Source organism: Cetorhinus maximus, chromosome 11 (genome assembly GCF_964194155.1).
Source record: "Cetorhinus maximus chromosome 11, sCetMax3.hap1.1, whole genome shotgun sequence".
Lineage (NCBI taxonomy): Eukaryota > Metazoa > Chordata > Chondrichthyes > Lamniformes > Cetorhinidae > Cetorhinus > Cetorhinus maximus.
In genome coordinates this window covers 82493331-82519659 of record NC_135889.1, presented here as the reverse complement: position 1 = coordinate 82519659, position 26329 = coordinate 82493331, and the positions used below count along the sequence as shown (strand labels likewise).

The following is a 26329-nucleotide window of genomic DNA, read 5'->3' as shown; positions in this document are numbered from 1 at the left end:
CATCAGGGCAGGCCTCCACTGTGTCCAAAAGGCACTCGAGGGATGTGCCATTGAACCTGGGGGCTGCAGTCTTCTTGCCTTTCAGGGCCACATCTTCTGTGCAGCAGTCGTGAGCTGGAAGTGCTGAGAGGTGAGCGTGCGGTTACACTTTAAATATGGCGCCTGGTGTGATGAAGCGGTGAGGTGATGGCGTGGTGGGCAAATGAGATCCCGTCCACCATGGAAACATTATGTTTCCCGGGAATGCATAATTAATGCGACGGGTTTGGGACAATATGGCGTGAACATCTGCCATTGCGGCCGGCAGGTAAAATGTCGTTTTACCCATCCACTGCCACACTTAGTGCAAATCTGGGATGATTCCACCCAGAGAATTCTTAAAAGAATCCAACCCAGCACTATTATCTCCCAAAGAACAACCAACACAGTTGTCTACATCTTTAAACTGGAAGCATCGTGACCATTGAATTCAGACTAAAGCCAGCCATGTCACCAAGCTACAGACTGTATACTCTTACTTTTTTTTGTGGACTCTAATTTGGCCAACCATTGGCCCCACTCTATAATCTGTATTTGTGTGTGTATGAGAACCTCGAGTGTGTGTGTGTATGTGTGAGAAAGTCAATGCAAATTTTATTATTTTACTTATATTTGTTTAAGTATAATAAAGCTAACCTCTTTCTTTGTTAAACTCAAGAAAACCTGTCCTATTGGTTCTTTTATGATCACAGTGCATAAACAGTTAAGTATTCATTAAATTGGTAAGTATATCCATTTCACACAAAAAACCTGTTGCAGTGAAACAAAGAGAAGGCAAAGAGGGGAGCCATTCAACCCCTCCTCACTTGGTTGTAACTATATCACCATTCCTTCAATGCCACTGGGTCAAAATTCTGCAACTCCTTTCCTAACATCATTGTAGGAGTACACCAGGTTGGCTACAGCAGGCCGAGGAGTCGGCTCACCAACCCCTTCCCAAAGGCAATTCAGGGGAGACAGTGGCGTAGCAATAATGACACTGGACTTGCAATCCAGTGCCCAGGCTAATGCTCTGGCAATGTGGTTTCAGATCACATCAGGACAGCTGGTGGAACTTAAATTCAATTAATAAATCTGGAATATAAAGCTAGTCTCAGTAATGGTGACCATGATAACTATCATCGATTGTTGGAAAAAAAAACCATCTGATTCACTAATGTCCTTTAGGACATTATTGGGACAAATTTGCCACCTTACCTGGTCTGGCCTATATGTGACTTCAACAACCCACAGCAATGTGGTTGATTCCTAACTTCCCTCTGAACTGGCCTAGCAAGCCATTCAGTTCAAGGGCAATTAGGGATGGGCAACAATTGCTGGCCTTGCCAGTGACACCCACATCCCTTGAAAGAATAAAGATACAAAAAAATTCAGGATGAGCAACAAATATTGGCCTTACCAGCAGTGCTGACACCTCACAAAAGAATTTTAGAAACTGTGGTATAAGACAGCAGTCTTCTACTCCTCACAGTGTGTTTGAGGACCTCTCGGAGGAGCTCTGAATTCAAAAGGTATGATCATTCAGGTCTGACGTTGTACTTCCGTGCAAATTTCCTTGCAAAGATCTCCATTGCTTTACCAGCTGACTGTCACTATAAAAGTGATGACCGATTTTTTTAGTAAAAGATCTTTTCAAAGTGCTGCTGGGAATGTCTGCTGTCCCCAAGTGTTCTAACAAAGACTGCAACATTTACAGAGACTGCATTGAAGTTTTCTGGGGCCTAAGCTGCTCACTGTGTTTTCAGGAACATAGGAACAGAAGTAGACCACTCCTGTTCTGTCAATCACTTAGATCATGGTGGATCGTTATCTCAATTCCATTTGCTTGTCTTGGTTCCAATATCAAGGCTACTACCTCTGATATTCATGCTACATTTACCTCCCGTTAAGATTCTCCATGGGCCAATAACCCATGGATAAGTGACAAGGTCCCTGCCATCAGTAGCATTCTCAAACCAGCCAGCAGGAGGTGTAGGACAGCATCTCTGATTTTACTTCCGCTGATATAGGAAGACATTGGGGAGAACATTTCCTTTGGCGGGCGGGCTGGGCAGGACCGGGGGTGGGGGGTGGGTGTGGAGCCGATCGCCGCCCGCGATCAGCTGCGCATCACCATTTTATGCGGGCAGACCAATTAAGGCCTGCCCAGCGTAACATGCGGCCGGTAGCGCTCAGCGCTACCTGTGTGGGTGGGGGGAGGAGGGAGAGCCAGTGCCTGTGCGAAAGAGCGCAACAATCTCCCTGAGGCATGGAGCTGCCTCAGCGAGATTGAATGGATTATAAAAGTTCTTCATAAATAAAGTAAAAATTTATTTAAACATGTCCCCTCATGTGACAATGTCACATGAGCTGGGACATGTTTGTGAAGTCTGGAAAACTTATTTAATTATTTTATAAAACCTTCAGGAAACCTCATCCCGCCCGTGGATGAGGTTTCCTGAAAAACGGGAAGGCTGCTTGGGCTCTTCGCCTGCCCGCCAGCCTTAAGGTTGGACGGGCAGCGTTCTTAACAAATTTAATTACTTTTTTAATGGCCTTAATAGGCCGTTGACAGTTCGGCGGGCGCGCAGCCTCCTCTGGCACGGGCCCGCCGAACGAAATGTCGAAATAACACACAACGACATCGGGATGCACGCCTGATATCATCGCACATCATTTACACATTGGCGTGTTGGGCCCACCCCCGCACGCCAACCAGAAGATTCAATGTCTTTCGGATCGCACCTTCCCACAGCATTATGGATGTGTTAATTACCGTGTTGCTCCTTAACTAAATTAAAAATAAATGAATATTTAAAGACATCACCACTACAGATCTACTGTTTGCTGGTATATACATAAATGATTAACTTACTTTACTCATGTGGTTTATAACTTGCCTTTATACCAGATTCTTGACCGGCTCAGTATGGTGATTAAAGCAAGTGAAACAACAGCCTTTGTTGGACCAAGTGGGTCTGGTAAAAGCACAGCAGTACAGCTCATTCAGAGGTTCTATGATCCTAAACAAGGAATGGTATGCTTTCAAGTTGTTTTCAAAAATAATAAATAAATATTTAAGGGTTTGTATGATTGCCTGCCTTTAATTATATAGATTAACTTTTCGTATAGCTTACAGTCATAGTCATTTGGAATATTATAGTTTGCAGCATAAACCATTACTCTCTCAGCTGTAGATTCTCACTTTCTATTCATACCTGCAATATTCAGTAGGCATTTAAAAACCTCAGGTTATTAATTTGTTGTTAAAGTCCCTGGTTTTGACTTTACTCTGGCCGATTTCTCACTGGAGATGTGGCAATGCAGTGCTTCCAGCCACAGGTGTCAATCTACTGTGGCCACATTACATTTTCCAGCATTGGGTTTGTCGTCATAGGTCAAGCTCCCTGACAAGCAATATAAGAACTAATAGCAACTAACTGAGATCAAAGTGGCCTGCTTGAGGGTATGCTGCAAGGCACAAAGCCTCTGAGTTTTTAGACTCTTCAGAAGAGGTTTTATTGGCCCATATAAGAGAAAGGGAGCAGTTATTTGGTACCAATGGAAAGAGGCCAAACGAAAGGTTGGCTTAAACACAGTGCAAGAAGATAGCTTAGCCAATCCGTGAATCTTACATAGCAACTATGTGCTGGAAAACAGTTGAATGACCTCCTGGGCTAACCAAGGTAAGTGAGGGTAGTTGGACCTTATAACAATGCAGTGTGAAAAGCATATTTCACATTTGCATTCATCTTACTTTTAATAGGATGAACACCAATTACAAATGATCAGAAATACTCACAAGAAACCTCTCCCCTTTCCAATTGAGGTGTTTTCACTTATTGAAACGTGGGCCAGAAATTTCCCCCCATTGGGGGGGTTGTGTGGGTGCAGGCGTGAACTCGATCGGCACCTCCGATCGGGGACGCGCTGCCATTTTACGTGGGCCGACCAATTAAGGCTGAGTGCTCCCTATGCAGACTGTGGGGTGGGGGGGGGCGGAATTTCCTGAGAGGTTCCCGGCGGTCTTTCGTGTGCAGAGAACTCCCTGAGGCACCTCTGTGCCTCAGGGAGATTTGTTTCAGTACTAAAGTTTTAAATAAAGGTTTTTAACACTTTTAAAACATATCCCCTCATGTGACACTATCACATGAGCTGGGACATGTCAAAGAATAAAAGTTATAAATTTTTATTAGATTTTAAAACACTTCATGAAATCTCATCCCGCCTGTGGATGAGGTTTCATGAAAAACGTGAACCTTAAGGTTGGATGGGCAGCTCATTGAATTGAATGAATTAGGTTTTAAATGGCTTTAATAGGCCTTTGATAGTTCGGTGGGTGGGCAGCCGAGTTGGCTGCGCGCCCGCTGAACTGAAAATCTAAATGACGATCGGTGACATCGGGACGCCCATCCGACGTCACCGCCCGCCATTTTACACATCGGTGAGCGGGCTCTGCCCTCACTCACCAACGGGAAAATTCTTCCCGTGAAGTCAAGAAGTAAAAGCCTCATAAAGATGTGTAGGTGTCCTTAGCTGTACAGAATTGAGCACAGATTCCAGGCTAATGATTAAGTGTAATATCTGCCTGCTCAAGTAGATGTAAAACAATCCATGATATCTTTTGCAAAAAAGAGCAGAGAGTTTCCTAATGTCCTGACCAACAATCATCTCTGAACCAACAGCACCAAAATAAAACAAAAGCGGCTGGTCATTTATCTCATTGTAGGACCATATTGTGCACAAATTGTTTACCTTATTAACTACAGTGACCATAAAAGTAATTCATTAGCTATGAAGTACATTGCAATATCCTGAAGATGGAAATGGTGCTGCAGTAAATGCAAGTTATTTCTTTGGACAAAGCAATAGACAGTTAGGGCTGAATTTTCACCTTGGCATGAGGGCGCATGCCTGACACACACGAGCGTGAAATAGCACACATTGAGGTCGGGTGAGCATCCCGATGTCATCGCGCACTCACGAGATATTTCAGTCATTGGACTTGCGCGGAGTCGGCAGTGTGCCCGCCGACAATTAAGAGGGCTGTAAGCCCATTAATCAATTAATTAAATAGAATTTTTCCCTGCTCGTCCAACCTTACATTTGGCGGGCGGGTGAATAGGCCAAGCAGCTTTGTATTTTTTAGGAAACCTCATCCATGGGCAGGATTAGGTTTCCAATGTTAATTAAAAATAAAATAAAAGTTTTCAGAACTCATTTGCAACATGTCCCTGCTCATATTACACAGTCAGGGGACATGTTCTCATTTATAAAAACTTTACTTTTAATGTGGAAAATCTTCAGCTCTCTGAGGCAGTTCTGTGCATTCTGTGAGCGTACCCGTGCGCATGCGCTGACATTCATGCTCCCCCACCCCTCCCCACCCAGGCAGCGCTGAGCGTTTCAGTGCGCGATTCACGCTGGCTGGCCATTAATTGGCCAGTGGGGAGAGAAAAGGGATCTTAAATTAGTTTGGATTTTTTCTTGCCAAAGTATATTGTGCACCTATTAGGCAAAATGAATATCTAGAACAGCATTCATGTTTGAGATTCAGTTTAGATCATCTCATATTCCATAAAGTAGATATTTTTATTTATTTCTTAAAAACAATATTAACATTTATAGATCATATTTGAAATAATGAACAGATTATATTAAATTAACTTGTTTAATATAGAATGCCTCATATATATTGTGTTGTTATAAATTTGACTTGCTCTTGCAGGTCACTCTGGATGGCCACGATATCCGCTCTCTGAATGTCCAATGGCTACGTTCTTTGATTGGAGTTGTTGAACAGGAGCCGGTCTTGTTTGCCACCACCATCGAAGAGAATATTCGCTATGGTTGTGACGGTTTGACAAAGGATCAGATTGTCAGAGCAGCCAAGGAAGCTAATGCATACAACTTCATTATGGATCTGCCAGAGGTATCATCTAAAAATTACTCTTCACATGTGGCAAGAGTAGGTATTATCCAATTAGTGTAGTGGCTCAATGGAACAGCCTCCCAGGCAATATAATTAATGTTACCTTAATTAACCTCTTTAGTTCAGAATTGTACAGAACAAGTACAAATTGAAATAATCAAATTTTATGGTCCCTCCCGCCAGCGGGATTTCCCTGCCCCGCCGAAATCAATGGACTTTTGAACAGCTCGCCGCATTTTACGACGCCACCTCCGGCGCTACAGGGCCATAAAATTCCATCCAAATGCTCTACTGAAGATAATAACCTAAGATAAAAATGGCACATGGAAATAAAATCTTTATTTAATAGGATCACCAAACAACTGTCCTTCTTGCATTGAAAGACTTTCAGTGTTGCTCTTTCATAAATTAGATCTGCAGGGGTGGAATTTTAATGACCCTGTCGTGGCGGGGACGGGGTTGTAAAATGCATCGAGTCATTCAAAAGACCATTGACAGCGGCGAGTCCGTAAAATCCCACCGGTGTAAAACTCCGCCCCAGGATATTATCACTGCACCTATATGATGTTATACTAATCCCCACCATAACAGGGACACATTAGATTATTTTTGCAAATATCCCGAAAATCAGTGCTATTATTAGACTGCTATACTTGTTCTATAATATAGAAATGAAAGAAAAATATACTGACAATCTTTTAAAACTGTGTGAATTACTCTTTTTATTAAATGCCATAAAATACTTTGTTAAGGATAGTATATTATTCCTTGTATCAGGTCGTTTATATATTTTTGGTAATAGCCAAGATATCTTTGCAGCCACAGAATATTTGAATGGTGTGCCATGCTCTGAAAACAAATACCTGTTTTATTTAAATTTAATTTTTGCTGAATATTTTGTATATTTGTATTCTTCCAAATGTAGGGTCTACTTGCTCATTCATATTCATTTTCTTTCAGAAATTTAATACTCTTGTAGGCAAAGGTGGAGGTCAAATAAGTGGAGGACAAAAGCAACGTATTGCCATTGCTCGAGCTCTTGTGAGAAACCCCAAAATTCTGTTGCTGGACATGGCAACTTCAGCACTAGACAACGAGAGTGAAGCAATTGTTCAAAATGCACTGGACAAGGTGTGCTTTTATTACAAGGTTACAGAAAACCACTGGCAGATATGTCCCCTGAAACTTCCTTCAGCTTTACAACCTCCCCGGGTTCTCCAGTCTTGTATGCCGGCCTTTACTGCATCCCTCCTCAGCACACTCCCCTGTCTTTATCCTATCTTTCGTGGTTGTGCCTTCATCTGCCTATAGGTCCCACTTCCATGATTTTTCTCCCAAAACCTGTCTGCCTTTCTAACCCCTGCTCTCCCTGTAAGTCTGTCTCTTTGACTAAGTTTTCGATGACCCTTCTTCCTTATTCGCTCATTGGCTTGATGTCTTTTTAACTTTTCACCTTTTGAGAAGCGCCTTTGGATATTTTTCAACTTTAAAGGCGCTATATAAAGGATTATTGTTGTTGCTATTATTCTTTTTGTTATATTGAATTATTGTTTTACCGGCTATCTGTTGTCCTATATAGTTTGGTTAATGAAGTAATTATACGTCATTATCATTTTTAAAGAGACTAAATTCAGAAATTCTGAAAGCATGTTGAAATTATTTTTGTGCAAAGGTTCGGTTGGGTCGAACAACAATCTCTATCGCTCATCGTTTATCCACAGTAAGAAATGCTGATGTGATCATTGGTTTTGAGCATGGAAGAGTTGTAGAACGGGGAAAACATGCAGAACTACTTGAAAGAAAAGGGGTTTATTTTACTTTGGTAACCCTGCAAAGCCAGGGAGATAAGGCTCTCAATGATAAAACAAGGCAAAGTAAGAAACTTTAACTTCTCTTTTTGTGAAGCAATAACTTTATTTAATCTGTTAAAAACAAAATGCTCGTTGATTAATTTTATAACAAATGACAGAAATATTTTTGGTTACTTTCTAAGTTTACTCATTTCTTCGTGGCAGCAAATCGCCCAATTGAAGAACCAACAATTGAAAACCAACAGTCTTTCAGAAGAGGGAGCTATCGAGCAAGTTTACAGTAAGAAGCAAAAATATACTGCAGTAGAATCCTTCACGACAAGCTGAGTAGTTGAGACCTACGGCCATTTCACTGTCCCAACAAAGATTTCCCTCTAATGCAAAATACTGCAGGTGCAAGAAATCTGAAATAAAAACAAAAAAAAATGCTGGAAACACTCAGCAGATGAGATAGCATCTTTAGAAAAACAGAGTTAATGGGCTGGATTTTCATGAGCCTGGAAGACTCTGTGGAGGGGTGATAATGGCGGCAGGGACCCAATTTCGAGACTCCCGAGCCAGTTTCCGGAGTTTCCTGTTTTTAATAGTGCTGTTTAACAGTGTGGGCTGATTTGAGTCTTGAGCCTGCACCATGCACTCCTATCCTGGTCAGCTCCATTGTGGGTCAATGCATGTTCAAGTCCTCCACAATTTTGATGGGGTTAGGTCAGCTTTTAAAGGACTCAGAGGTGATGCAAACCATAGTTTAGATATGGAAAACTCTTAAAAGGTAAGTTCAAAAGCTCTTACCCAGGACCCCCCTGGCAATCTATGCCCCCCACCGACCCCCATGGCTTCTCATACCCTCCATGCTGAGCTATGCCCCCCAACCACCCCCACAGCCCCTCATACCCTCCATGCCAAGCTACGCCTCCACCTACACCCACCCTTCCTATCCCCATGCCAAGCCATGGCACTTCCATGCCCATTCACCTACTGTATAGAACCAATCAACCCTAAAGTGACAATAACGTGTTTAAAAATGTCATTCATAATTTTCCACTTTCTTAAAAAAAACTTTCACTACAGGCTTTTCTAACACAAAGTGCCATAGCTTGGCATGAGCCGGAGGCGTATGACGGTCCATTGGAATGGGTAAGGAGGGGTTAAAGTTTGGCATGAAGTATATGAGGGGCCATGGGGGTGGGTGAGGGCCATATCATGGCATGGAGGGTATGAGGGGCCATGGGGGTGTGGCTGGAGAAAGCTTGGCATGGGGGTATGAGCGATGATATGATTCTTGGCCAGACCCTGGGACGTTCGGGGAGATTCAGTTAGGACCAATAATGTTGTGTTTAAAATAGATAGAAGTTGAGATTCAAGACACCTGCTTTTGGAATAAAGGCACAAGATTCCACAGGTTTTGAGCAAACAAAAACAAACTTAACTGTAGAAGCTCAGAAAGAGTGTTGCTGAAAAATAGACATGTCAAAGGTTTTTGTCTTGCACTCACCAGGACATGTCACAAGAATACCAATATAAGGGGAAAACAGCAATTTATACTGTATGTGAAGACAGTGCTGATTGGTTGGCAAGTGGACTCTGATTGGTAGAAGTGTTGCCATGGAGAATGCACCACTGATGGTGACTGACAGTTAACTAACAAGCATTGTTTGAAATTTAAACCAGGCAGCTCAACCCTGATTGGTCAAGGTTTTGACCTGAGGAATGACTGTCATTCACTTTGTTTAGCTGAAACAGGCGCACTATGTGTACGTTCTCTCTGTCTACAAAAAACAAGGCCCTATGTATTAATATATGTAACTTCCAGTGCACGTAAATGTACCACACTGTGAGCCTGACTGACAATCTTAAATTGGCTGTCAGGGTAATTCTTAGCACACTGAGGGCTATTTAGCAAATGTTGTCCAATTGCAGAATCATATTGAAAGTTGGACACTGTGTTTTGAGTTTTGCAAACATGGGCTGGTTGGGTACGGTCTTGTCCATTGCGGACAGTGGCTGGGGCATACTGTGATATGATATCCGCCAGTGTTTGGGATGTACGGCCTACATACCTAGCATCACACTGGCACTGAAATCCATATGCCACATTACTCATTTGTGCGAAAGGCAGAACATCTTTTTGGCTTGATGACAGCATCCTGTTAGTGGCAAATATCACTCATGTTGCTACTGCATAGTAGCAGCGTGAAGCAGCTAGCTTCACCTGTTGTTCAAATTTTTGAGAGACTTTGCTCTTCCGGGTAATCTGAGGTAGACTGGGCATTTTTTAGGGTCGAGAGTGATGGCCTTAGGCTCGTTTATGAGTTTGCGTGATATACAGCGCGAAATGATCTGATCAGAGTAGCCATTATTCTGCAGGATGCCTTTGATGCGCCCCATTTCAGCATCAAACTTGCATGGTGAGCAAATGGCTCAGGCCCTTTTCACAGGGTTGCTGATAAGACCAATCTTATAGCGCGTGGAACTGTCAGAATCCCATTGCGTATATTGATCAGTGAAGGTAGGCTTGCAGTAAACCGTGGTAGAGAACCCCCAGCAGATTTCTCGACTAGTATGTTAAGGAAGGGAAGTTCATTTGACTGCTCCATTTCAAAGGTGAGTTTGAGCGTAGGATGGAACCCATTAAGACATGTAAGGGAATTATTACGTGCTGTGGATTTAAATATAGCACATCATCCAAATACCAGAAATGTGCGAGGGGTACGAGGTTAGGTGCCATTCCATCAAAAACACATTTCTCATGGAATCCAACAAAGATGTTTGCTAGAGCTGGGCCTAGAGGGGATCCCATGGCAACACCATTTATTTGGGCATATGTAGTATCATTAGTACTGAACTCAGCTGTGCGAGTTGCTGAGATCATAAGTTCAATGAATACTGATTCACGCAATGGTGGCAGGTCTAGATTGCTATGATATAATGCTGCAGCGCAAATATCAATGGATTCATAAGTGGAATATTGGTGAATAGGCTAGCTATGTTTAATGAGCACATGGACACAGCATTGCAATTGATATGCAAGTCTTGTATGGACTTCGCAAATATGAAGGAATCCTTCACTTTGTATGTGGAAAACTTATTCAAAACTGGTTTGAGCAGAATTTGAGTAAAGTGATATATGACTCATGCCTCAGGGCAATGCCTTGACCAATCAGGGTCAGGATGCATGGTTTAAATTTCAAACAATGCTTGGCAGTTAACTGTCATTCACCATTAGTGGTGCATTCTCCATGGCAATGCCTCTACCAATCAGAGTCCATTTGCCAACTAATCAGCACTGTCTTCACATACAGTATAAATTGTTGTTTTCCCCTTATATTGGTATTCTTGTGAAGTGTCCTGATGAATACAAGACAAAAAGCTTCAACATGTCTATTTTTTCAGCAATACTCAAGCCCTGTACTACCAAACAACTATAAGTTCAGAAAGATAAAACAATTCACAATATGTATCTTATCCACTAACATTCAGGGTAAGTGTGAGGTATGTGTGAATTAACAGATAAACTGTAGTTAAACACACCACACTTCGGAGTAAGTGACGGATGCAACCAAGACAGAGTCCATGGATTTCTCAAGAACACACCCAGATGTCAGTCACCACCAAGTCAAACAATCTCTTTGAAACTCTGTCTCACATTGAATTTCCAGCTTCACCTTCAAAGATCTCACTTTCTCTCCAAATTCTCTCCAAAAGTCACTCCCACTAGGATTGCTTTAACAATGGCTCACCTCAAAGTGTTTCAATCTCGCCTTCCAAGATTCCTTTTCCCTAGTTTCCTGAATACACTCAAACACTATCTCAAAAGCACAATTTCAGCTCTTTGGCTATGCCAAGCAGAACACCACTGCTCCGAAGAGGTACTTCTGTCCCAGCAGCCCACAATAACTGCAGCTCTTTCTTTAATTTGGACCCCATTTCTTATCTTCCTTCTTTTAATATACTTAACAGGACCTATTCCTATTTCTGTGTCTGTGACACTTCTGGCTGACTCCCCCAAAACTGACTGACTGACAACTGTTGTTCACTGATTCTTGAACTGATCTGGTGGCCTATCAAAACACTGCCAGAGAGTCCTACCCTTGTTACTAGGCAGGAACCAATCTAACAAGCATTTGAATATCCTGTACCTTAAATGTTACAATCTCCACAGACAGCTAATTTAGCACCAAGGGACACAAAGATCAATGGATTTCATGATAGGGGCCAAGCGGGGTGGGGGTATAGTTTGGCATAGGGGTATGAGGGGCCATGGGGAGTGAGTGGAGGGACATGGCTAGGCCATGGGGAGTGTGGGGGGAGAGGTGAGGGGGTGTGAGTGGCGAGGGCTAAAGGGTCCCACTGTTTAATAATAACTGGGACAAAGTCCTACAGCACCAAGGTGGGCCTTTCCCACAGCCCGCCATGGCACCCGGCAGCTCCTGTGGCTGACTGCCGAACTCTTTCCAGGGTTGCTTAGCCCAACTGCAGCCCACACCCACATCACCCAACACCCTACCCAACCCCCACACTACGCAATGAAAATCCCAGCGTTGCTGGCACTTTCTCCCAATACGGGTGTGCCAAGCCAGGAAATTTCCCAACTCCCACTACCCACCTCAAAGATGACAATCCAGCCTAATGTTTCGGTTTGATGAAATGTTAACTCTGCGTCCCTCTCACTGCTTGACCTGCTGAGTATATCCAGCATTTTCTGCTTTATTAAACTTTTTCCTCTCCCGCCCCCACCAGATCCACCGCTGCCTGTCCTTTTCACACCTGCTGCATGCAAATATTAGAATGGGAACAGGGCCCAGGTGCCAAAGGATTTTCCTTCTTTCTGTCCTATGTTACCAACACTTCTTGGAATCACCTTGGGAAAGGTGGCAGTGGGCCATGGGAAATAATGGTATATTGCTCTGAAGTGATGTGTCCATTCCACCCCAATGATTTGTTAATAAAAGGTCTCAATTTCTGCTGAGGCCCATCAATGGTTTGTGATTTCCAATCTTCGAAACATTTCCACTCCTTTAAGATCCATTCCAACTTTCACCTCTGCCCTTTCTCAAATAGGATAGCTCTTGCATATTTAGTTCTTCAATATATATAGCCTTCTAGAGTGCCTTTGTCTGAATTTTGCCTACTTTGAAATAAATAGCTATTTAGTGAGTAAAGCAGCATTCTAGGGGATGACCCCTCAGCTGTGCGTCACTTTTAGCATTTTAATGCATCCAAGCTTCACAAAGGCAAGTGCATTCCTGTAACATCCATTTACAGACTGCCTGTGCATCAAGAATAATTTCATCCAGATGCATGTTTTGGTTTAATTCCAGCGCACAATTGTACCTAATTGATCTCTAACTTTGTTTAGATTAAACAATTTGATTAAATTCTTCAAGTTTTAATAATGCAAAAGGACAATGATAATCACAAAACTGTTTCCTTCCTTAATACTTTCCAATTGAACAAACTGAACCTGTTGTTGTTTTAAAATATATATTGGAAAATATAACTGTATTAGAAATCACTATATATCTGCAGATCCTCAATTCGTCAGCGTTCTAGATCTCAGACGTCAAACCTACTTGCTGATCTGTCTGTGCCCGGAGATGTTGCTTCAACTGTCCGTCGTTCCTCTGGGTATCTTGATGATAAAGACAAGGTTGGAAATTCCATTAATTTAATGTAAAATCTATTGTCAATTACCTGACTAGATTTATTTTATTGTGGGCAGAAGAAAAGTCACTTGTGATATTAAGTTGAGAAGAACAAAAAATTAATGATCAGGTGTCTCAGGTAGAAGAATGAGAGCAGAGTTCACAGTGATTTCCTCAGAATCCAGCAAGTTGATCCATTTCTTTCTGTTATATCTTATTCACAAGGAAAATAATATACTCTTTATTGTCCAGTTTAATCTTTCGAGAAAACGTATTTTCCATGATTTTTTTCTTCAAACTTGCAAAACTGAAATGCAATTTTTTTTAAAACAAGTATGCATTGCTTTCAGTTCTGCTGTATTGGATTTTATAACAGACTGAGTATCTCAGGAACTCTTGTGTTACATTAATAAACAGTGCAAAGCAGAATCTTGCTCCCATGGCACAATAAACTCTCCAGTCCCACTGGAACAATCATATTTGTAATTAATCTCTAAAGTGTTTCATCTAGGAAGTCTATCAGGCAATGACAGGTAAATTTATTCTTTACATTATAAGAATATCTCTCAAAATTTTAGATCTAACAAAACTGGTTTGGGAATTGATAACAAACGTAAGGAACAATAAGATGTTATGTTAAGTAAGATACACCCTAAATCCTCGGGGGAAAAAACTAAAAACATAAGCAAAGCTCTAACTAAATTTTCAGGAGCTCCCTGAATCAGAGAGGGGAATTTTTCCAAATTTAAAGTGTGAATTTGCAATGGTAAAATCCAATTGTTGAAGCTCTAAAAGCATTAATAACCTGGGTTGTGGTTTTTAAACACTGGGAAGCGGGACAGCAATAGAGATGAGCAAGGACCATCTCTGCAAAGTGGTTCAGCTAGCAACTATCTCAAATATTGGGAGCATTGGTCTGTGCTTCCAAGAATGAGATGTTTGCAGCACAGTCTGGAGCCATCCCACTGCCTGTGGTAGTGTAGTGTATTGTTTTTGGCCCTTTTCTTGATGTTGTCCATTCTCCCTCAACACAAATTCTTGTTGGCTTTCAACCTACCTTAGCAGCCTCTTTTCTGTTCCCATTATCTTCTGGTCTTCAATGACCACATATCCTACAGTCTCTTTCCCCTTCTTCCTCCCATCCACCTAACCAGAATGTAAGCACAGGGAGGGAGGAAAGCAGTAAAGAGAAAAGGACGAGGGAAAGAAAAGTAGATGAGAGAGAGAAAAGCAAGAAGTGTTGGAAAGAAACAAATGGGAGAGGAGAGAAAGAGAGGAACAATAAAAATAGGAAAAGGAATGAATCAATAAAGAAGAGAAAGGATAGGATACTAAAAGAGAAATTCAAGAAAAATCTAGAACCCAAACATATTATAATTAATGGTCAACATCAATTTCAAAAGGTAAAGTCTTGTTTGACCAACATCATTAAATTCTTTGAAGAATTAGTAAAGAGGAGACTGGGGTAATGTAGTAGATCAACATTGATTTCCAAAAGGCCCTTGATTAGGTACAATATAACAAATTAATTAATAAGATCAGGGTATGAGAAGTCAAGGGACATATAGCAGAAAAAATAACATGCTGGCAACAAGACAGAAAGCAGAGAGTAGTGGTATTGAATCTTAGTTAGACTGCGCCTGCAGTATTGTGTACAATTCTTCTTACCACAGAAGGAAAAAAGAATATTGAGGCACTGGAGAGGGTGCAGATAAGATTTACAGGGATGATACCAGAACTGCAAGGTTACCCTTATTAAGAAAGGTGGAAAAGCCTGGGCCTCCATTCACTTGAATAGAAAAAGCTGATGAGTGACCTAATAGAGGTCTTTTATAAAAAGCTTTGACAGAGTGCACATAGAAAGGGTGTTTCCACTTGTGGGAAAATGCAAAAGCAGAGGCCATCAATATAAAATAGTCACCAAGAAATCAAATTGGGAATTCAGAAGAAACCTCTTTACCCTGAGAATGGTGAGAATGTGGAATTCCCTACCATGGGGGGTAATTAAAGTGAATAGTATAGATGCATTTACGGGAATGCTAGACAAGCACATGAAGGAGAAGAAAATAGACGGGTTATGCTACTACAATTAGATGAGGAAGGATGGGAGGAGGATCAAATAGAGCATAAATACCAGCATGGACTGGTTGGGCAGATTTGCCTGTTTCTGTGCTGTATATCCTATGTAAGAACAGGTCTATTCTCAATAACTCTGTTGTAAATACTTGTTGAAGATACTACTTCTATATAAGGAAGGTAACCAATAAAGGGAAAGAAATTAGTGATGTACATACACAAAAATGGAAAAGGACATAGACATACTCAGGAGGGTCATGGTACATAGAAAGGGAGGAAATACAAAACATGGCAAAGAGGTGAGTGTGGAGGGAAGGAGATAAGGAAACTAAATATGGAAGCGAAGAAGAAATAATGTTAAAAGCAAAAAACTGCGGATGCTGGAAATCCAAACTAAAAACTAAAATAAAAATGAAAATACCTGGAAAAACTCAGCAGGTCTGACAGCATCTGCGGAGAGGAATACAGTTAACGTTTCGAGTCCGTATGACTCTTCAACAGAACTAAGGAAAAAAAGAAGAGAGGTGAAATATAAGCTGGTTTAAGGGGGGTGGGACAAGTAGAGCTGGATAGAGGGCCAGTGATAGGTGGAGATTGCCAAAAGATGTCATAGACAAAAGGACAAAGAGGTGTTGATGGTGGTGATATTAGCTAAGAAATGTGCTAATAGGTGACATTAAGGGTAGAAAGCAGGACGAGCAAGGTACAGCTAGCCCCAGTAGGGGTGGGGTGGGGGGAAGGGATCGAAATAGGCTAAAAGGTAGAGATAAAACAATGGATGGAAATACATTTAAAAATAATGGAAATAGGTGGGAAAAGAAAAATCTATATAAATTATTGGAAAAAAGGGGGGTCGGAAAGGGGGTGGGGATGGAGGAGAGAGTTCATGATCTAAAGTTGTTGAACTCAATATTCAGTCCGGAAGGCTGTAAAGTGCCTAGTCGGAAGATGAGGTGCTATTCCTCCAGTTTGCGTTGAGCTTCACTGGAACATTGCAGCAGGCCAAGGATGGACATGTGGGCATGAGAGCAGGGTGGAGTGTTAAAATGGCAAAAATAATGTTAGAAGGGAAAGAAGAGAGAAAACAGTATTGGCATGAGAAGTTGGCTCCTTAACTTGGACTTCTCTTCCGCCTAGAAAACAAGTTCAGCAAAGTCTAATTTAATCTACCCAATGCCTTGACTTTGTAAAGGAAATTAATGGCAAATAGGCTGAGATGAGAAAAGGGCAAGGCGTTGCTTATAGAGGAGTGATGGGTGGAACCCTTCAGGTGTTACAGTTCTTTAAGCAGAATTTCTTAATGAGATGATGAACAGTTAACAAGTAATATCATCAAATATTTAAATGACTTAATTTGTGGAACTATCACTGAGGTTCCCTGGTTCCAAGATTAGCTGGAAAATAATATAGTCTGAAAAAGCCCAAACTTCAAGCTTCTACAGGATATTTCCTCCATTCTAGGTTACTATCGACTGCATCTTGGGCTGGATACCCTTTGATGAATAAGTTATAGCGATGAAGGGAGAGGAATATCTCTGAGTTTCAGTGGATGCAAGGCATATGTAACAGTCCAAATGATTTGTCTTGAATTTTAAATAAATCAAATATGACCATTCATTATTCAAGATTTGATTTTTTCTAAATTTTGCATTTTGGTCCCAGAAACAGCCACTTTTATTTTCTCATTGCTCTTTCACAGTATGTGGGCGTTGCTGACTAGGGTGGCATTTGCTGTCCACCCCTAATTACCATCAAGAAGGTGGTGGTGAACCACCTTCTTCAGCCACTGCAGTCCATGGGGTGCAGGGACACCAATAGTGCTGTTAAGAGAGCTCCAGGATTTTGACCCAGCGACAGTGAAGCAATGGCAGTATAGTTCCAAATCAGGATGGTGTGTGGTTTGGAGGGGACCTTGCAAGTGGTGGTGTTCCCATGCATCTGATGTCCTTGTCCCTTCTAGTTGGTAGAGGTTGTGTGTTTGGAAGGTGCAGTCAAAGGATGCTTAACAAATTGCTGCAGTGCATCTTGTATGTGGTATACACTGCTGCCACTGGGTGTCTGTGGTGGAGGGAGTGAATGTTTGTGGATGGGGTGCCAATCAAGCGAGTTGCTTTGTCCTGGATGGTTCAGCTTCTTGAGTTTTGTAGGAGCTGGACTCATCCAGGCAGGTGGAGAGTATTCCATCACAATCTTGACTTGTGCCTTGCAGATGGTGGATGGCTTTTAAGAGTCAGGAGGTGAGTTACCCGCTGCAGGATTCCTAGCCTCTGACCTGCTTTTATAGCCACAGTATTTTTATGGCCAATGATAATCCCAGAGTGTTGATACTGGGGGAATTCAGCATAACTGAAGTCTCTCATCCCTGAAACCATTCTTGTGAATCTTTTCTGCACCCTCTCTAATGCCTTCACATCCTTCCGAAAGTGTGGTTCCAGAACTGGACGCAATATTTCAGTTGAGGCCGAACCAGTGTTTTATACAGGTTTAACATAACTTCCTTGCTTTTGCACTCTATGCCCCTATTGATAAATTCCTGAGTGCCATATGCTTTATTAACCACTCTCCCAATCTGTACTGCCACCTTCGATGATTTGCGCACATATACACACAGGTCCTTCTGCTTCTGCATCCTCTTTAGAATTGTACCCATCATTGTCTCTCTGCGCTCTTCTTACCAAAAAGGAGTCATTTCACACACCTTTGTATTAAATTTCATATCTTTTTAGATCTCTCTTTGTTGCTGTGGTCCTCCATGGTCTAAATATTAGTTTGACAATCATGCAAATCTTTAAAGAAAAAATAAAAAGGTATCAAGTTTTATTAATTGGCTTCAACTGTCCTTCACTCAGAATTGAAAGACACCCAAGAGTCAATGACATCTCAGCATTCAGCTGAGTTTTGAATGAATTCACAATCATGATCAGCTAATTTACATTTTTTATTGCCAGTACTGTACTCTCTTTACTCTATCAAATCACAAAATTTGATTGTTTTTTTCTTAATAGCTACCATCCAGTATATGGTCTATAAATTTAATCTGGACTAATTTAATTATAGTCTAAAAGAGATTTATTTTACAATAAGGTAATGGAGAAGGAGGGGGCGGAAGAGGAGAATATTGAGCCTGCACCAGTGACTAGAATTCTCAAATACAATGTTGCTGAATGGCCGTATATGTTGCTTGGTTCACTTGGTGCTGCTGTTAATGGTGGAGTCAATCCAGTCTACGCACTTTTGTTCAGTCAGATTCTTCGGGTAAGAAAGTTCTTTTTCCCATTTTACTGTTAATTTAATTTGGATAACATAATCCGGGTGAAAGGTAATAATTGTTTTTTTCATTTCCCCAGATATTTTCTCTGCAAAATGAAGAAGAGAAAAGGAATCAGATCAATTCAATTTGCTTATTTTTTGTTATTGTTGGAATTATATCATTTCTGACACAGTTTCTACAGGTATAAACATGTTTTCTTTCAGCAAAATATTTGTTTTTGATTCTAGATTTTTCCTGGTGATTTTTTTTTTTTTGTCCCCATTAATCTGGGCCTGACTATCTGCAGTTAAGACCCTCAGGTCGGGTTTAGCACAGGCTAGCTGCAAGGACAAGTTCTGTCTAATCCACCCCAACAATACATCTTAACTCCAAAGTTTGACATATCCACCATCCATCTGACCGCTCTGAGAAAAACAACCAGTTACTACTGGCCAGGTCATCTGAGCAGTGGCAATGATCATTGGATTTCCACTGCAATCAAAAATTCCCCTGACTTGTACGGTTCTGCACAATTCTACCGGGATCTTCCAGGCCCGGCTTTCCCAGAAATGCACAGTGCCAACATCCTCCAGGGAACTCTGTTGAAGCGGAGTAGAGTTTGGGGAACACAGGACCTGCCACCGTTTTATGGCACTAGATGTCATATGATGAGCTTAAAGGTCCAGTTTGAATGTTAGTGAACGGATGTTAGTGGATGAGCATTAGTTGATGGGTGAATGAGTGAATGGATAGGTGGGTTAGGTGGGAGGTGGGTGGGGTGATAGGGTGGGTGAGAGGGTGGGTGGTGAGATGGTAGATGGGTTGGGTGAGTGAGATGGTAGGTGGGTGAGGTGGTTGTTGGGTGGTTAGTCGGATCAGGTTAGGAGGGTAGTTGGGTTGGGTCAGGGGGCAGTCAGGTCAAGTCTGGAGAGGGGACTCGGGGGCGGGGGGGCGGTGGGCGGTGGCGGGAGGGAGTCAGATAAGGGGCAGTTGGGTCAGGTTTAGTTAGGCGGTCAGTGGCATAAGTCGGGTCAGGTCTGGTTGGGAGGGCAGTCAGGTCGGGTCGGTCTAATAGGTAGTAGGGCAATACAGGGTGTAATCGGGTCAGGTCAGTTCGGGAGGCGTAGTCGGATTGGTTCAGGGGTGTAGTTGGGTGGTCAGGAGGTAGCTGATTCAGGCGGTTAATTGAGTCCGTTCAGGTGGGTGGGGAGAGGGGAAGTTGACTGAGGAATTAGTTGTGTAGTAAAATCCAGACTAGGTTTTTTCTGTCTAACATTTCCTCGGTAACTATTCAGGTAAGTAAATCGGAACTGTCCGAAGTCTCTGACTCTAACCCAAAGTCGGAAACACTTATGGAACGTCCCAGGGAGCAGCGGAATTGCCCATCGCAGTTGAAGCTTCTCAGGCAATTCCCACATAGGTCCGTGCATCTGGACTTCCACAAGGTCCCAACGCACATCTTCAGTCGTACAACTGGGGACCAAAAGATTTGGGCCATTGAATTTTAGGTAATTTTGTATTTTCACAGAAGAATGTAACGTAATCTGTCCAAGTTAATATTAGTTAGGACTTTACATTTTGGACAGGTAATTTGCAACTCAAACCCAGGCCCCAGATACGAAGGGACAGCCTTCCTTTGTGCCATCCAACCTTCCATTATTTTTAGCAGGCCTGACAGCATCTGTGGAGAGAAAGACAGAATTAACATTTCAAGTCCATATGACTCTTCTTCGGAGCTAAAGGGCAGTAGAAATGTGGTGAAATATATACTGTTTAAGGGGGGCGGGACAGATGAAGCTGGATAGAAGGCCAGCGATAGGTGGAGGCAAAGGAGAGGTTGCGAAAGATGTCATAAACAAAAGGTCAAAGGGTTGTTAATAGTGGTGGCACTGGCTAAAGGAGGTGCTAATGGTGATGTTAAGAGTGGAAAGCAGAATGTGATAATGGCAGGACCAGGGTAAGCACTCTGACAAGTTGCAGATAACCCTAATGGGGGTGGAATGGGGAGAGGGGATGCTGGTGGGAAAAAAGATCGAAAAGGCTAAAAGCTGGGGATAAAACTATGAATAAAAATGGAAATAAATTTTAAAAGTAATAAGAATGAAAATAATAAATAAATAAAAATAAAAATGAATAAGAAAAAAGGGGGCGATCAAAAAGGAGGTGGGGATGGAGGAGACAGTTCATGGTCTGAAGTTGTTGAACTCAATGTTAAGTCCAGAAGGCTGTAAAGTGCCTGATCGGAAAATGAGGTGCTGTTCCTCCAGTTTGCGTTGAACTTCACTGGAACATTGCAGCAGGCCAAGGATGGACATATGGGCATGAGAACAGGATGGTGTGTTGAAATGATAAGCAACGGGAAGGTCTGGGCCATGCTTGTGGACGGACCAAAGGTGTTCCTCAAAGCGGTCACCCAGTCTACGTTTGGTCTCTCCAGTGTAGAGGAGACCGCATCGGGAGCAGCGAATGCATTAGACCAAATTGAAAGAGGTGTAAGTGAAGCACTGCTTCACTTGAAAGGAGTGTCAGGGCCTTTGGATGGTGAGGAGGGGGAAAGTAAAGGGGTAGGTGTTGCACCTTCTGCGATTGCATGGGAAGGTGCTGTGGGAGGGGGTTGAGGTGTTGGGGGTGATGGAGGAGTGGACCAGGGTGTCACGGAGGGAACAGTCCCTACGGAATGCCACAGATGCTTTCAGACCTGCTGAGTTTCATTTTTTGTTTTTGTTTCAGATTTCTAGCATCTGCAGTATTTTGCCTTTCCATTATTTTTAATTATATTCTACACTGCCACTTTATTCTGTATCTTGTTGTCAAAAATAGGCACTTTTTTTTCCTACTAGGGCTACTTTTTTGCCAAATCTGGTGAATTGTTGACACGACGACTCCGGAAGTTAGGTCTCCGAGCAATGTTAGGACAAGAAATTGGCTGGTTTGATGATCGCAAGAACAGCCCTGGGACATTAACAACGCGGCTTGCGACAGATGCATCACAGGTTCAAGGGGTAAGCTATGGTAATTTCTATCAATGGCACTTTAAAAAATGAATAGTTTCATAATGAGTATTGGTGAAGCCCAAAATTTACCCCCTGATATCGTGGTTTTGTGGAATATTGAGTTGATCAATGAAATACCCTTCAAGTGTGCTGAAATTAAAAATTGCTGAAACCGCCCAGGCAGATTTTAACTACAGGCTGAGATTAGGTGAGCAGTGAACAGTGTGTGCCTACAGTCCATCAATTCTTACTGGCATGAGGCCAGTGCTGCTTGATGCCCAGCTTCATTAGCAGGCCTCTGAGGTCATAGGACCCTGGTTTACATATTATATATGACCTCCTCTATAGAAAGTCAGACACTCTGGCTTCCTATTTCAGGACCATCCAAGTTGGGAGGGGTGAGAGCATCAGCATAAACTAAGCAGTAAGGGATCTGACAACTTTCTTGGGCAGCTATACATGGCAAAGGAAACTGAAATCAGCCCTGTTCTCTCTTGTTGATTCATGGGGCAGCATTGGTGCCAAACAGACTGAAGAAATTTGGCAAGTTCATTTGGTTCCCAAAAAGTAGAGTTCTGTGGCTGTATAAAATAGACATACCAAGTAATCTTTGTTTGGTGAATGAAGCCAAATTTAAAGATAAAATCTATTAACGTATATCATTATTTGAAGATCTAGATTCTTATTCACAATAGTCCATGCTGCTTAGATCTGTGTTAAACTTACTGCATCTCCTCTCTGAATAATTTCTAGTTCCTGCCAGTGGAACCTGTGTAGAGGAGAGAATTGAGAGTTCTGTCCATCAATGGAAAACCTTGTACACCAGCAGCACAACTAGAAAATTCATGTGGATACTGCCCATGAATTTCCAATGTATTTAATGGTTGGAAAGTCATGGACAATGCATTACTAGTTCCTGGCAGTGCTGCTAGTAAGGAAGATCTCCCGGCACTGCAGATGCATAAAATTACTCTTAGTGGCAGAATATGACATAGCAAGGGAACAGGATTCAGTTATTGTGGAATAGAGTACAAAAAGAGGAGATTTGAGCCAGAATTTTACAGTCCTCTGCTGGCGGCTTTGCAGGTGAGGGAGTCCTGTAAAATTCTGTGGATACCTTTCCTGTCACCTGCCCTCAACTTGGACATGATCTAATGGGTGGCAGGCAAGGCCTCAGGCTGCCTGCCTGCTATCGTGCCAATTGAGGCCCTTTAGTGGCCAATTAATGGACAATTAAAGGTCACTTCCCACTCAGCCATAGTTTTTCAGCCGGCAGGAGGAGTTGGCGATGGGTGGGAAGCCTGGCAGGTAAACCTGTTTGGACCTCAGAAAGGGGTTCTGCCTCCTTCATGGGCCCTCTTTCCCTATCAGAGGTCCCTGCCCCCTCCCCCGGAGCCTCCTCATCTGGCCCAGCTGAGAGACCCCCACCCCACCCAATGTGCCTGTCATCCAACTCCTGGCTCTTCTTTGCTGGGATTGGATGCTGTTCCAGCAGTGGCCACCACTCCCGGTCTGCACATCTGCACATGTGCATGAAGTGCTCCCCCTTAGTGTTATAGCACAAACACTAAAAGTGCTGCCATCATCAGACCGTGTGGCCCCAGGAAGAATGGTGACATTTGGGGAAACAAATTAGTAAAAGGACCTCTGGAACTTCTTTGGTTTCTGGCAACTAAAGAACCATATAAAAGCAATTCCTCTCAGTCTAAGGTCCATGGATACATTGTTCAGCAAGGGTACAAGATCATAGACATTTTGCCTCAGTAACAGCATGATAGACAACACAATTCTATAGCGGACATTCCCAGAATGCAGGTAGTTATCAACTGCATAAAAGCAAAATACTGCGGATGCTGGAAATCTGAAACAAAAACAAAAAATGCTGGAAAAACTCAACAGGTCTGACAGCAGCTGTGGAGCGAAAGACAGAGTTACCGTTTTGAGTCCATATGACTCTTCTTCACAGACTTCTTCCTCTGGGACTGAAAGCGGTAACCGGCCCCAGTCCAGTGGGCAGCGAGACCCTGAGGTGGCATGTTGCTGGCAACAACTTCTTATTTCATTTATAAATTTGGTTTGAAATGCATATTTTGGCTTTTATTTTTGTATTGCGTCAGCTGTGATGGCCAATGACAGGAAAGTCAGGTTTGGGACTGTTGTTGAATGGAGAATTGGGGCTGTGGTTACTGGTATCGCACTCAGACAAGTTCTTCCCAATCCACAGGGCCAGAAAGGGGTTGTGTAGGCTGCCACCTCATTCTTCTCCTCATGCTCCTTCTCCTGCTTCCCCTCTTCCTCCACATTCTTCTCCTCCACATGCCCTGTATACTATATAGTTGGTATACTTGGTGGCAAGGGATGTCCCCTCATGATGGCAAGGTTGTGCATCATTCAGCAGAACATGATGAATCCTGACACCTGCTCTGCTGAGTACTACAGGGCTCCTCCAGTGGGGTCCAGGCAGCAGAAGCATTGTTTCAGTACGCCAATGATCTGCTCTAACACATTTTGTGTGACAGCATGACTTTTATTGTATTAATGCTGCACACATGTGCATGAGCTGCACACTGGTATCATCAGTAATCAGTGGATAGCCGTTGTCACCCAGTAGCCACCCTTTGGTTTATCATGATGACTCAAATGCAGTGAGTTAACACAGCAGATTGCTATGAAACAAAGTAATCATGACTGCTTCCAGGACACCAGGCTTGACCTGCATGATTTTCTGCCTATGGTTACACACCAGTTGCACATTGAGGGAGTAGAATCCTTTACAGTTCAAGTGCAGGGCAGAATTGGCGTGCAATTCCCACAAAACCATTTGAATGCAGTCAACAGCACTGCACCATGGGAAGCTTGCAATCCTAGCAAAGCTGCAGGCTCATTCTGTCTGCTTACCTCTGGCAAGAGAGAATGAAATGTAGTTAGCTCTCAATGAATAGAGAACCTCGGTGACCTCCCATACACAATGGTAGATGGCAAACTGCAGGATGTAACAGATATCTCCAGCTCCAGACTCATAAATGTACATCACCTTCACAATCATTGACAATGTCATCCTTGCTCTGCTCTGAGGTTGCAGTTGTGCTTGCAGCAACTGGCAGATTTCAATAAGGACGTCCTTGTTGAAGCAGAGATATTGCGCACATGTTCCTTGCTGATGTTCAAGTCAGAGAATTGCGCCTTGAACACTCTCATTGGATATGGCCTCCTGCTGAGAGTTCTTCTCCCCACCTCCTCTTCCTCCCTTTTCCAGCAGCTTGTCCTGCTCTAGCGTGGCCTTTGCTTATTCACCCTGTTATACTGTATTCCAGAGGGAATGCCAACTAGTGCACCATGTATGGGAGCAACTAGTTTGTGCAGAAGCCTTGAGGTCAACAGAAACTCTTTGAGCACCTGTCATTGCAGACTTTTGCAACTTTAAGCTATAGAAAGCTATATCAAAATACCTCTAGAATCAAAGCAACAGGCAGAAGAAATCAACCAACAACTATCTTTTAAATAGCACTGGTGGAGGGTTCTTCCTGCTGTTAAACATATGTTCAGCTATGCGAGATTAACCGAGAGCATTAACTGGAGCACTAAACACCAAAATGGCACCACTGGGGTCAAATCAGCATTACATGCTGACTGATATCATAATCTTCCTGCTCTGCATAGTTCCAGCAGCCATTTACTGTGCCCATGCTGACACTTTCACCAATATAGCATTTGGTGCAACTTACCCAAAAAGTACGCACGTGCACTGCAGATACCATTTTGGTCACCAAATAGCACCAACAGTGCCCAAACCCTGGGTGCTCCCAATTCCAATTTAATGCCAATAACCTGTTTTCTTTGGAGAATGTAGCTATACGGTAATGCTACATCAAGGATGATAAAAAAAAATTCAGTTTGAACAACAGTTATATGAGTGAAGTGGTTGGAGTGGGTGCAATTTCTATAACTGGTTTTCTATTGTTGAGTGTGTGCAATTTCTATAACTGATTTTCTTTTGTTTATCTTCCCTCAGGCGACTGGATCTCAGATTGGAATGATAGTGAATTCTCTCACCAATATAGGAGTGTCTTTGATCATCGCTTTCTACTTTAGCTGGAAACTAACTTTGGTTATACTCTGTTTTCTACCCTTTCTGGCATTGTCTGGTGCTCTGCAAGCTAAAATGTTAACAGGATTTGCAAATCAGGATAAGCAAGCCCTTGAAGTTGCTGGCCAGGTATATTTCAGATTATTATCTCCATTGCCACACAGAGTTTTGTCTTATTCCAATAAACATACTTTGAATTCAACATTCTCTTACTCTTTAGATTTCCAGTGAAGCCCTGAGTAACATCCGAACTATAGCTGGCCTAGCAAAGGAGAAAATGTTTGTGCAATTGTATGAGACACAGCTAGAAGCCCCTTACAGAGCTGCAATTAAAAAAGCCAATGTTTATGGCTTATGCTTTGGTTTTGCCCAATCTATAATCTTCATGGCCAATGCTGCATCATATAGATTTGGCGGTTATTTGGTTGTTGCTGAAAACCTTCACTTCAGCATGGTATTCAGGTATGATTACTCTGTTATATAACAAAAATATTGTATCATATGTAAGTCACAAAGTTTT

General features: G+C 42.4%; 1 protein-coding gene across 1 annotated transcript in view; it reads left to right on the top strand.

The window, feature by feature from the left end:
- LOC144686726 (bile salt export pump-like) overlaps positions 1-26329 on the top strand; it is a 139441-nt gene that overhangs the window by 87627 nt on the left and 25485 nt on the right. Inside the window, exons 14-24 of the mRNA XM_078552328.1 lie at positions 2930-3055; positions 5747-5950; positions 6911-7081; positions 7623-7824; positions 7966-8041; positions 13288-13408; positions 18564-18734; positions 18827-18931; positions 21570-21731; positions 25735-25938; positions 26030-26271. Coding sequence (XP_078408454.1) covers positions 2930-3055; positions 5747-5950; positions 6911-7081; positions 7623-7824; positions 7966-8041; positions 13288-13408; positions 18564-18734; positions 18827-18931; positions 21570-21731; positions 25735-25938; positions 26030-26271 — 1784 coding nt within the window. The remainder of the gene's footprint in view (positions 1-2929; positions 3056-5746; positions 5951-6910; positions 7082-7622; positions 7825-7965; positions 8042-13287; positions 13409-18563; positions 18735-18826; positions 18932-21569; positions 21732-25734; positions 25939-26029; positions 26272-26329) is intronic.